Below are 12,423 nucleotides of genomic sequence, written 5' to 3'. Positions count from 1 at the left end.
GCAACAGGTACCTATGAGGCATTTTTTTTCTTCCCTTTCCTGTTCCTTCCCATTTGCTTCTCCAGTCTGGTGGCCTGAGCCCTAGGGAGCCCTCTTGGAAAGCAAGGCCACTGGGGGCTGGTATGTGCTGTAGAGCTATTGGCGTCTGGCTCCTCTTTGGCATCAGGTGGCCAGTGACAGGAGGCACCGGTGTTGTTCTGTTCTAGGCATGGATTTCAGGCTGTTCTAGAAGGCAGTCCCTCCTCCCAGCTGCTCCCTTTCCACCAGTGCAAACAAGCAAACAAAAATCCCCTGGCTCCTTCCTTCTCTTTAAGGGTGAGGGAGTGCCTCAAAGAGCCTCTGCCTCAGTCTCTCCATTCTAAGCAAGTGGCATACACCGCAGACCCCACAAGGTTGTTGTTCAGTACGTGTTTGTGGAGCGCTGGTGGTACGTGGGGTGCCTGGAGCGCAGGTGAATCAGACACCGTGCCTGTCCCCAAAGCCCACCGTGGGAAGCAAGTATGAATGACACAGTCTGGAGGAGGGGAGGATGGCTGAGCACAGAGGACAGAGCCCTGCATTCTGGCTGGCGGAATGAGCCAGAGAAGTGCCACCAGGAGAGAACATTTAGACAAGAGGTCTGTGGAGGAAAGGACCTGAGTACAGGCGTGGAGACGTGGCAACATACAGGGGACACAAATGGAGCACGAGGGCCTTCCCCTTCCTTCCGTCACCCCTGTCTCCTGTCCAGTTTCCTGGGTCGTTCTCAGACTTGGCTGCGTGTGAGACTCATCCGGGGCTGTCCAAGTACCAAGACGCCCACCGCCTCCTCCCTAGAGATTCTGGGCTAGTCTGACTGAGCGCCCCACTGTTCTGATGGGCAGTCAGGGTATAGGACTCAGGTTCTAGGTACTGCCTCCTGCTTGCATGTGCGTCTGTCACCCTACTGGGCTAACGTGATCCCTGCCACGTCATAAGACTGTAACAGATGCCAACTCCTTCCACTACTGACTTGGAAGGACAGACCGGTACGCGGGTGCACGCACTGTCCCACTCTCGGGGCGTAACTCGGAAGTACGGAGTGAGTTGTGGCATCACTGGCCCTTCGGCCTCAGTTCTGAGGTCAGTCTGTGCCCCTGGAGTTTTAAGGAACCCCGTTTTCCCATGACGGTGTGGCTTTCTCGGGAGGCCCTAACTGTTGCTCTCATCCTAGGTGTACGGGTCCGGGTCGCAGACGAGGGCGTTCCAGTACGTCAGGTAAGGCAGCTGGCCTCCGCACTGCTTCCGGCAGGTGGTGCAGACCCGACGGCCCGCATCTGTTGGATATGTGCATTATTTTCGCATCTCTACCATGGCATGGTTTAAAAGTCCATTTTAATTTTCAGGTGGGAAAGCCCTTGAGGTTCTCTGTTTAAAAGGTAAAATTATAGGGGCTCCTGCCTGGCTCAGCTGCTGGAGCATGCAACTCTGGGTTGTGAGTCCGAGCCCCAGGTTGGGTGTAGAGATTACTTAAAATCTTCAAAAAAAAAAAAAAAAAAAAAAAGTGTACATGTAAGTCTGTGCCATTTATAACTCATATGCTGATCTTTTACTGCCCCCTAGTGTTTCTTAGGGAAACTTGCCCAGTTCCTGAGGGCGACTTGATTTCAGATCACACCAGTTGGACAGCTGTCCTTAATCTAAACCCAGCAAACCTACAGGTGGTGAAATCAGACCCACTTTAAACGTGGCTTTCTGGGGCGGGGGAGATTGTCCTCATTACGGGAAAGATAATGTAGACCGTCCTCATGTCAGATTTTATGTGGATGAGATTTTATGCAGATAAAAATAGATTTGAGAACCTCTCCTCATAGTCACGGTGGTAATTATTATCCTTTTCTCATTAACCCTCCTAAGTCTCGTGTGCTTGTTAGTAAGTTCAGTTGGTGACATTTTAAAATGTAGTTTGAGTTCTGGGAAAAGAGTTTATATAAACTATATCACTATAATCACTTGCATAGAACAAAATATTTCCCCCCATGACACTGTCAACTATGAATTCTGTACAGGTTTCTGGTAACCTGAATCATTGTAAAATCCAGTTCTGTGTTTTCACCTTGTAACGTAAATACCCAGGAATGCCTATCAGTTGGAAAATGCTGCTCCTGCTGTGTCCTGAGGCCATCCCACTGTGAAGTGGTGCAGTGGCGGTGCACGTCTGGGCCACCTCAGCCACAGCGACCACATAGACTTCTGTCGTATTAGGGGAGAAGTCTCTTTGAGAAAAAGAAGTGCTAGCAAATAATAATAATAATAATTAATTAATTAAAAATTAAAGCAGCCACTGTGGATTTTTTCCCCCAAAAGTGTCAGTTGTCACATTTAATCTGAAAGAAAGCTATGAATAAACATATATCACAGTCAGTGTTTTTTCCTCCCCAGCCATGAGTGTCTTGTTAAGCAGGACGCAAAGCCCGGGGGTAAAATAAAACTGGCACACTTTGGTGTCCGAATATCTCAAGAAGAGACTTAACCAGGAAATACCAGGATCCCTCTAGGGCTGTTTTCATTTCAAGGCACTTACCCCGGGAACCATGTGCTCCGAGACAAAGCATCAAGTCACGTTTCTGTATCTGGACCATCTTAACTGGACTTTGTGTATTGAGTACTATTTTCTCATAATAACACACTTTCGGCCACCCAACCCCTCCCCTCCCCCGGTCTGTGCACATCATGAGGGAGTTGTGCGGTCATCTGTGAGTTCCACCTCACTGGTGGTCCCCAAACTTCTCTGGCTAGGACAGCTTGTGAGGCGTCAGAGAGATGGCAGTAAACGGCAGAGCAGTTAGAGCTCCCTCTCCTTAACTGTGCTCATTGACTTCAAAGGCAGCACATGCAAAATTTATTTAAAAGCAGACTTTCTCTGCTGGTAATTAAAAGGTGTTAAGAATTCAGTGATGCACAGGCTGCACGCCAGCCCAGCTCAGGGGCGAACATGCCTGCAGTACGCGCCCCGCCCTCGTGTGCTTCTAGGGCGTACCAAGCTCGCACAGCTTTCCCGACTTCCTGGTTTTGTTATTCAGGACTCCACTGAGATGATGTACAGTTGTGCTAGTTTTAAGAAGCTGGCTTTTTTTAAGAAACAATTAATTTTGTAGTTAAAAGTGCACAATGTCTGAATCTGCAGTTCCCTCCCTAAGTTAACTGCTTCCAGAATCCACAGTTGCCTTGAAGCCGCATTTCCCGGCTCCTGAGGTCCGGGTGACCATACCATACGCATTCACATCTTGGCATGACTGCGTCTGATGTTTTCCCCGGGCAGATAACAGCCTCATCCCCATAACAAAGGCATGCTGTCCTTTTTTTTTTTTTTTTTTTTTTAAGTCACTTTGTCAAAATGACACTTTTAAAGAGCTTCAGGTTAAATGGGTGTGATCTATGCAATTTTGACCTTAAAAGTTGCCATTTCGATTATATAAAAGATATGCCCACCCCGCCCCATGAGAATGATTGTGGGAATCTGTTGTCTTCTGGCTTCGTGTGGATGCCTCCCACCCCCGTTTCCATATTAAAATGGATCGTGGATGCTGGTGAGTGGCAGCTTTTAACGTCTCCTGACGAATATGCAGAGACCTGTGCCATGTGAGACATGTTGTACTAATTACTAATACTAATTACTGCCATCGTGATGAAGTGACTTTTTTTGCCAGTTTCTAGAAAAGTCCTCCGGAGTCAGCAGTTACTTGAATCTGTGCTTGACCTATGAGACTGGAACGGACTTTAGGGATGTTCACTTAAAACACCCAATCATCAGAAACAAAAATTCAGAAAACAGTTTGCCAAATATCCCCCCCCCAAATTTTTTTTCTCGGACAAAAAGGAAAGCAAAAACAGGTTCTGTTTTGAAGTTGACCATAGCATCCTGCTCCTTGCTGGTAATGGAGAGGAGGAGGGGAAGGTTTCAGCACAGCCTGCGTTGGGATCAGCAGAACAGAGCTTTCAGAGCCTTCTGAGAAGTACGGCTGACGGAAAGCAAACGTAGAGAACGTGCTCGTGAGCAGCAGTGAGGTGTCATTTTTACGAAGTAACTTTTTTTTGACAGAGCCACACTTTAAAAGCCTCTGAAAATAAGAACCAAACCTTGGTAAGCGAACGTTTGCTTACTCCTCTTCACCTCCATGGCCCCGTCGGTCACGATTCATCTGAAACACCCAGATCGCCGTCCGTCCCGTGCGAGGAGTCTCGGGGGGCGGCAGGGGGCTCAGGGGGGAATTGAAGGTGAGGGCGTAGGGAGCAGCGGTCCGGTTGATTTCAACACTGTGTTGTTTGGCTTTATCTGTGATTTACCAGTATGAGAATTACATACTGGAGCGCACTCATTTCAGTGGGTCGGAACTGTTGTTGTTTTTTTTTAATCATTGCTTTTTCATATGGACCAGCTACGTGGGCTCACGTTTAAACATCAGAAGCTGTATTAACACCATCTTTTGGGGGCGTTTGTCTCTTTTATTTCTTTTCTTCGGTCGTTAAAGGGTTTCAGAAATAGACGGAAGTAGAGAACTTGCCCATTTCACTTCCATTCCCGTTTCCCGTTTAGCCATCTACACCCCACGCGCTGCGAGCGAATCCCAGACCTCATATCATCACCCATGAATACCTGAGCATTCCCAACCCCGCTTATTTGCAGGATTTTGTTTTGGCATCGGCTTTCCATGTGGGGTTTGGTTCTCTCCGGGAGGTGGCGCGGGTCCGCGGCGGGCGGCGCCTGACCCGGCCTTCCGTTCTCTTCCAGCGATCTGGTGAACGGCCTCGTGGCTCTCATGAACAGCAACGTCAGCAGCCCGGTCAACCTGGTGAGTACGGCCACCCCTCCCACGCCCCCCGGAACAGGCCAGAGTTTCGTGCTTTTGTGAAACCACGAAGAGCCGCAGCCTTTGCTTTATTTGCATGCGTGTGTTTGCTTGCTGAATGGTAGAGGGGGGGAATCCCCAGATCTGTGTGTGCCAAGGAGTAGCACGTCTGCACGGCACAGGTGAGTGTTTATCACCATCATCCTGAAGGGCCTGGGTCTAACCATTTGTGAAAGCCTTTGATGTCGGTCCATAGACGGTTTTTGTGTGCGTTCCTTTCTCCGTTGTTCGGTGTCATCTGATCTCCCTGAGAATTAAGTGAGCTTTAGATCGAGGAGTTAAGAACGTTTCCCAGGTTCTGATCATGTCTGTAGTTCAGCCGCCTGCTCGGGGCTCCTTTGTTGCTGCTTCTTCATGGCTTCCTAGGGCCCCAGAGTCTTCCTGTTGGAGGGATCGTAAGGTTCTTTTGCTCCATGTTTCTAAGCACTTGTATTGCTTGGTGAATGTGTGTCTCTTCAAAGGACTTTATTCTGTCTCTGGCCGGTTCTCACTGGCAGGAAGCGTTTCCTTATATTTAGAACTAAAATCTCGTTCTCTGTGAGCTACCCACTGGCCTTACTTCTCAGGGTGGGGGCCATTCAAGCTAGTCCAGTGCAGCCACAGTTGGGTAACTTTCCAAGGATTGAGAAGGCAGGGTCATGCCCTCTGAGTCCCCTTCTCCCCAGCTCTCAGCCAGAGTTCGTGTTCTTGTCTGCAGTCCTCCTACCCTCTCACTCCCTGTCCTCTGAAGAGCTTCACTCCATCTGATTGAAAACGTGAAGTGTCCAGAGCAGACTGCCCATCATTCTAGATGTTCTGCTCCTGCCAGTGGCCCCTGACATTAGCTTATTGGGAGCCGTCCCCTCCCCTTGGCAAACCTGGGAGTCAGCTTCAGGTTCTTCTCCCAAAAACCACCTCTCCGGCTTCCTACAAGGTTTTAAGGTGCACAGGGGTGGCCGTGCCTGCTGATTCCTCAAAACCACTTTACTCAGAAACCTCTCTCTGTAACCAGCAATTGGAAACATACTCTGTCGCATCCGTTTTCACTGAGTTGGGAGGGAGTTCTTACGAAATAGGAAAGTGGAGGTGTAACTCCCTTGTTGGGCTGTTGACCGCTTCTTCATGCACTTCTCAAGAAACATGAAATTAGAAATAGAATGAGACATGTCTTGGGAGCCTCCGTTTCTTCTGAGCACTTACCTGCCTGACACTGTCAAGGCCATGCCACCTTCGCACTGGCTCTTGCTCCAGGCCCTTTGAAATGGGGGTGTTGTCAGTGATGTCCCCCAATCCCCAAAGAGCCACAGTCTTTTCTTTAGATACTGGGTTCCTTCTTTCTTTCCAAGGGGGCCTTGACCCAGGGCCCTTTGAGAACTCCCATCCCTGGTAGGAACCTGTTCTCCAGAGTCTGAAGAGTGTCTGTGAATAGCCCTGACAAAGATGGGCCCCTCCCTCCCAAGTTCCCATCGCTTCACTTTGCAAGTCAATCCTTTCTTGGTGCTCACATGTAGGACCTGGTCCCTGCCAGCTTCGGGCCAGACCAGGAATTTGGAAGTGCAGCGTATGTGGGACACCTGTTTGTCACACTTGATGATGGTCTCTTACGATGGGGGAGGGAGTGGCAAGTAAGAGTAGCCAAATTGGGAAGGGAAGAGGGCCAGTGGCCGCTGTCTTGTGTGATGCAAGGAAGGAGAAAAATGGCTTTTTTTGATGTCCCCTAAGGGCATGCTTACACTATAAACCACATGGAGGCTTTCCCTCTGGCTCCCCGGAGCCCTCACCTGCCGAGTGCATCTCAGTTCCTTTACTGCTCCCATGTGCTTGTTTGCAAGTCTGTTACTGCTTAAGTTGTTGACATAGTGCACCCCGAGGGAATTATATTGTCTTAGGAGGGCTTGTTTTGCAGACCCAAACTTTTATGCAAAGTGACAATGCAGTTTCAGTAACGTTAGGTACGGAAATTGTCCTGCCTCTTGGCCATGTACCGTGTGTCCGTATTAGAAGCTCCTGACCTAGCTGAGGGGCATTCTTGTCAACAGACACTTAGTCTAGAGGACAAAAGCAGGACCAGACACAGTTTAGCCCTTCACTGGGTGGATCAGTCATCATCCCGATCAGGAAGCGCCCGAGGAAACACGAAGAGGCAGAAGCCTTGCGATTTTCCAAATGCCGGAGTCAGCCCGTGGGTGCTTGGAAGACATGCATGGGGTTTGCGTGGCGGTCTCTGCTGTTGTGATTACACTTATAACCAGCAACTGTTTCTTCCTTAGGGGAACCCGGAAGAACACACAATCCTAGAGTTTGCTCAGTTAATTAAAAGCCTTGTTGGTAAGTAAGACCGAATGAATGAAATTGGCTGCACTCACCCTATCAGCTAATAACAACCTGATTAGAAAATGTGTAATTAATACAAGCTAATTGAATTGGATAAAAAGCAGAACTTTATCAGGAACACTTAATTGTCTTCTGATTCTTTAATTAAGTAATGGAAAGATAACAATGCAGGGGGTGGGTTGTGTTCACGAGCACCTCAGCAGGTGGGGGTGGAGTGGGAGAAGTAGATTTGTTCCTGGTGCTTGAGGTGGGACTATGTAGATCGCGCCACACTGGTGACAAGTGTTTGATTTCCAAACTTGGGCAGTGATGACAATGAGATTTCAAAGAACCAAGTGGGAGCGGTACCCAGTACCAGCTTGTGTGTTTCTGATAGAATCTGTTGGCGACTTTCAAGTTCTTGGCAGTGCCGGCCAACCTGACCGTGACACGTTGGCGGCAGTGTAGACACTGGGAGTAACCCCAGGGGCGGGCTCTGAAAGTCGTAAGGAGCTTGTGTGTTTCAGACAGCCCTCGTGTTGCACATGCACGCGGGGTGAGCCCTTTGTCATGTCAGCAGGCTTATTAGAGCTCTGGGAAGTCTGGCTCTTGGGGAGGGTGCTTTGTTTTCCATGGTTGATCAAGACGTTTGATACAGGACACAACCAGATTGGAGTGTGGCTCCCTAGACTAGACTGGGGTAAGCCTGATACCCACACCCCTGCTCAGCTGATTTGATTCTTCAGGGCTGTCCTTCCTGATTCGGAGCTGTCATCTACCAGCATGTTCTTATCAGCTCTGGACACTTGGACAGGAAGGGGCTGGTCTTCCTCAGTCATAAATTGCAGAATCGTGTCGCCCCAACAGCCTCCCCAAGATTTGCTTCCCCAGCTTTCCCACTCTGGGTCTGCCTGTCTCATCCTAGGTAAGGCAGGGATGTGCTCAGGTAACAGTTTGTCCAGGATCTAGGCCATCCAAAACCTCTACCCCTAGTGGGGAGCCGGGGCCAGCATCTTTGGCGTCACCAGACGCTTGTTAGAAATGCAGAATCTCACACCCCACCTGTGTCTTCCAGATCAGAATCTGCATCTTAATAAGATCCTCAGGCATTAATAATCACTGTGCTTCTGTGAAAGGCTGAGTAGCATGCCACCCTGAACTGCAGGGGCTTACAGTAGCAACTGCTGTGTTTTCTGTGGTTCTGTGCTCAGGGCTGGCCTCCGCTGGGGGTTTCTCCTGCAGGTCTTTGCCGGTGGTCCCTTGCGTGGCTTCCTTCTGCTGGCCAGCAGGGTCTGGGCCCCGCTAGGATGCTGGACAAGCCAGGCTCTCTGTCTGCTGCACGTGGTCTCTGCAGCAGGGTAGCTGGACACCTTACGTGTTGGCTCAGAGCTCCCACCTGCAGGTGCATAAAGGGTTAGGTCTTCCGTAAAGCATAAGCCAGGAACTGGCCCACGGTCATTTCCTCCTGCTCTCTACTTGGTTAAACAAGATGACAGGCCACTTCTGGACCAGGGGCTCCTGCAGTGCATGACTGCTTCAGGTGTGGCTCCCTCGGGCCATCGTCCTCACAGGTGACCACACACAACATTTGCCACTTTTACTGACTTTGGAGTCTAGCTCTGTGCGTGCCTGCTGTGTTAGCTGATGGTGGGTGGTCTGCCTGGGGGCGGGCAGCTAGGGAGCCCTGCCCTTTCCCTCGGGAGTGACTGCCTCTCACCCAGTTCTCTTGGGGCCAGAGGTCCGGTCCCCCTTGTGACTCAGTGGCTCCGTGGGAAATGTGTTCTGTCCCCTACAGCCTTGTTCACTGCCTGGAGGGGGTTTCACTTTGAGGATTACAGTGAATGTCCCCACCTGGAGTGGTTTGTGTTTCACTTACCTTTCTTTTCTCTTAATGCAGGTAGTGGAAGTGAGATTCAGTTTCTCTCAGAAGCCCAGGATGACCCACAGAAAAGAAAACCAGACATCAGAAAAGCGAAGATGATGCTGGCGTGGGAGCCCGTGGTGAGTGCAGGGCCCCGTACTGTCCCATCGACAAAGGCCCACGACAGGTCCTTGCAGGCGCTAGCGTGCTTGGGCGGACAGGGATGCAGGGTTTTCTCCAGCGGGTTCTGTGGCTTCTCCTTTTGTGTGTCTCATTCTGTGACAGGGACACGGGAGCCCACTGTGGAGTCTGCTTTTGTAAACTTGCACACGCACACGGCTTACTCTGTGATAGAAGTGTTTCGGGCAATGGCCATGTGCTCTCTGGGTTGCCCTGACTGACCTGCCGGTCTCCACTTGGCCTAGGATGTCCTTGGACATGCAGGGCTGGGCGAGGTTGCTGTGGGAACCGGGGCAAGCAGGGTCACCCCAGTTCCCAGGAAGGCGGAACACCAGGTTGGAAGGGTGAGACACCATAGGCCAGGGAGCAGTGACCCTCCATACCTTTCTCTTGCTCCTAGACTAAGTTAGACTCCTTGTGGCCTGCGGGGAAATGCAGCGAGAGTAGCGTGCGTCCCGCAGGTAGATACGGGAGATACCCAGGGAAGCATAAGTTACTCAAGGGGTGGCATAAGAATTAGGCTTAAATACCATCTTAATAGGGAAGAGGGGCATGTAGTCCTCTTAGAGGACAGTAAATGATTTTTAAGAATGGTGAATGGGCCCTTAGAAGAATAGATGGGAGATGAGAGAGCCAGTGACGGTGTACCTGGTGTCCGTGTCTAGTGCCCTCCCCTGCTGCGAGAGTCAGTGCTCCCTGGTCATTGAGCTCTCTGGGAGGGGACTCAGGACAGCTGAGTTTCTGTTGGGATGGCCTGTCTCTGGACTGGTCAGAGGAGTGCAGAGAGAGCCTCACCCTGCACTTGTTCAAGACCCTGAGCCCAACATGGTCCATATACCAAAAAGCTCCCACAGTCGTGTTTTGAGGTGTTCTTTTCTGCTACCCTCCAGAGAGCTAAGTGAATGGAATCCCACAGTGTTGGGTCTTAAAGGGACTCGAGAGTTCCAGTCCGATCTTTTTTTATCCTGGGAACTACAGCTCTGAGGGATCTGAGGGCTACAGGGATTTGTCAAGTGCACTAAAAATATGGTCACGCCCAGACCATACCCAAGAACTCCCGCTGCACAAAGCAGCAAGTGCACGTGTTCGTTTTGAGAAGGCATTTGCCATGGGTCCTTTTGTAAGTAGAGCCCCCGTGTTTTAAACAAAATATTTTTTGAAAAGCTAAATGCACACTTGCCATGTAGTAACTATTGCTTTTATCTTAGTGAGGTATGTAGGTCTTTTATTGTTCTGGAGTTTTGATGTGTAACATTCTAACACATTTAGAAGATGAGGCCTCTACCACTAGTTTCTCTTCCTGCTAGCTCCGGCTCATTAGTAATTTTTGAGGGACCTTGTCCAAGGAAGCGCTTAGTCGTATATCCATCCTGATTCTTCCATATGTGTCTTTCTGACGGTGCTCTTGAGGCCAATTTGTACAGCAAACTGCCTGTATTTAAAATGTACAACTTGGTAAGTTTTGATGTATTTCTCTACCCATGAAACCATCACCGCCGTCAAGGTAACAGAGCCTTCTCCCCTATCATTTCCGGGTGGCCCTTGGCAGTGCTCCGCTCCCGACTTCTCCCCTTGTTCTCATGGGCAGCTATTGGGATTTCCTGTGGGCTTCCATGGTGTCGTCGTAGCTTCTTCTCAGACTCGGTCTGTTAGGTCCCGTGGGAGAGTGAGGTGTGTGGGTCACACAGGTGCTTCCCAAGGCACTCTCCCTCCATCATGCACTTCCGAAAGAAAGGCACACACTCGCAGGCATTATTTTCAGGCGTTCTTTGTGGTTGATTCAAACTGGATAGACCCCAGATCAGCAAGAGGTAGTTCATGGTCTTTGGGGATGAGAGCCTGTCTTCTGTCCGTCAGGGGTGTAATTTGTCAAATCGCCCAGTGCGTTCTGAAAGCAGCTTTGGCAGGACCTTCTCCCTGCGAGCCGCGATGCCGTGTGAGCCTCCCGTGGTGCTGTGAGTGGCTCTGCAGAGGGCAGAGCGCTCGTCAGCACTTCTTCCTGCGAAGCCCCGGGGCTGTCTGGCGTTTCCTGCATCAGTGACCTTGTCTCCCCTTCTCCCCTTCTCTTTCAACAGGTCCCGCTGGAAGAAGGTTTAAACAAAGCCATCCACTACTTCCGTAAAGAACTCGAGTACCAGGCAAATAATCAATACATCCCCAAACCAAAGCCCGCAAGGATAAAAAAAGGACGGACACGCCATAACTGAAAACCTCACTTTTTGGGACGGGAGATTCCGTTTCACACTTGATGGGATGTATTTTTTTTTTTCTTTTTTCTTTTCTTTTTTTTTTTTTTTTTTAAAGAAAGACTTAAACAGGTGTCATGAAGAACAAACTGGAATTTCATTCAGAAGCTTGCTTTAAAGAAATGGATGTGCCTAAAAACTCCCCTCAGAAAACTGCAAATTTTGCCTTGCACTTTTTAAAACCTGTCTTTTTATGTAAAATAGGGTAGATGCATCTTTGCGTATTTTCACGTTTTTTATCTTGCTATGAGAGCATATGTCGTGACTGTCATTGACAGTTTTATTTACTGGTTTCTTTGTGAAGCTGAAAAGGAACATTAAATGGGGTGAAAATGCCAATTTTATTTATAAAAGTGGGTACTTATAAATGAGACATTATACTATGCATAAAGGACAAAAACAAACAAACAAACAAAAAATTTAGCAGGATTGTCAGGTGGGTGACACACCGGCATTTATTCTTCAGGCAGATTAAAGAATTCTGTTTGAGAGCTTTATGTTTCTTTTAATTCAGAATTTTTCCAAGGTCTAGTTTTTAGTTGCAAACTTGACTTTGAAATACTTCCGTTGGTTATCACAATCAAGGATATTTGAAATCACTACTGTGTTGTGCTGCGTATTTGGGGTGGGGGTGGGGGGACAAAGTTAACGTATTCTTGGTTAAAAGTGGTTAAATATGCTATTTTAATAAAATATTGGAACACACTAGCAGTTTTAAAGGTTGGCTCTCTGCTTCGCACAGTGTATCGTCGGATTGCTGAAAAAAATACTGTAGAATTTAAAGGAAAACTCCAAAAACATCCAGGCTGGTAAAGGTAACTTGATGAGTGGGTGTTAAAAGCACTGCTCTGCTCCTGAGGTTGAATCTGCATATCAGCTTAACTGCTGCTTTGAGAGGCTTTTCTAGTCCCACCCAGGGTTTGAATCGCTTCAGGTCCTTCCCTGGCAGCACAGAGCAGACGGAGAAAAAGAAGGG

The 12,423-nt window shown here is 49.0% G+C and overlaps 1 protein-coding gene across 2 annotated transcripts in view; it reads left to right on the top strand.

Annotated features, from left to right (window-relative positions):
* The window catches only part of UXS1 (UDP-glucuronate decarboxylase 1), an 89,682-nt gene extending 77,530 nt beyond the window's left edge, over positions 1 to 12,152 (top strand). For both annotated transcript variants that reach the window (XM_032842450.1, XM_032842449.1), the window contains exons 11-15: positions 1,193 to 1,236; positions 4,751 to 4,811; positions 7,118 to 7,175; positions 9,058 to 9,161; positions 11,277 to 12,152. In XM_032842450.1, the coding sequence (XP_032698341.1) occupies positions 1,193 to 1,236; positions 4,751 to 4,811; positions 7,118 to 7,175; positions 9,058 to 9,161; positions 11,277 to 11,408 (399 nt within the window). In that variant the 3' untranslated portion in view covers positions 11,409 to 12,152. The remainder of the gene's footprint in view (positions 1 to 1,192; positions 1,237 to 4,750; positions 4,812 to 7,117; positions 7,176 to 9,057; positions 9,162 to 11,276) is intronic.
* The last annotated feature ends 271 nt before the right edge of the window (positions 12,153 to 12,423 follow it).

The sequence above is a fragment of the Lontra canadensis genome, unplaced genomic scaffold, assembly GCF_010015895.1.
Source record: "Lontra canadensis isolate GAN:19392208 unplaced genomic scaffold, GSC_riverotter_1.0 scaffold130, whole genome shotgun sequence".
NCBI lineage: Eukaryota > Metazoa > Chordata > Mammalia > Carnivora > Mustelidae > Lontra > Lontra canadensis.
This window is presented reverse-complemented; position numbering and strand designations above follow the sequence as displayed.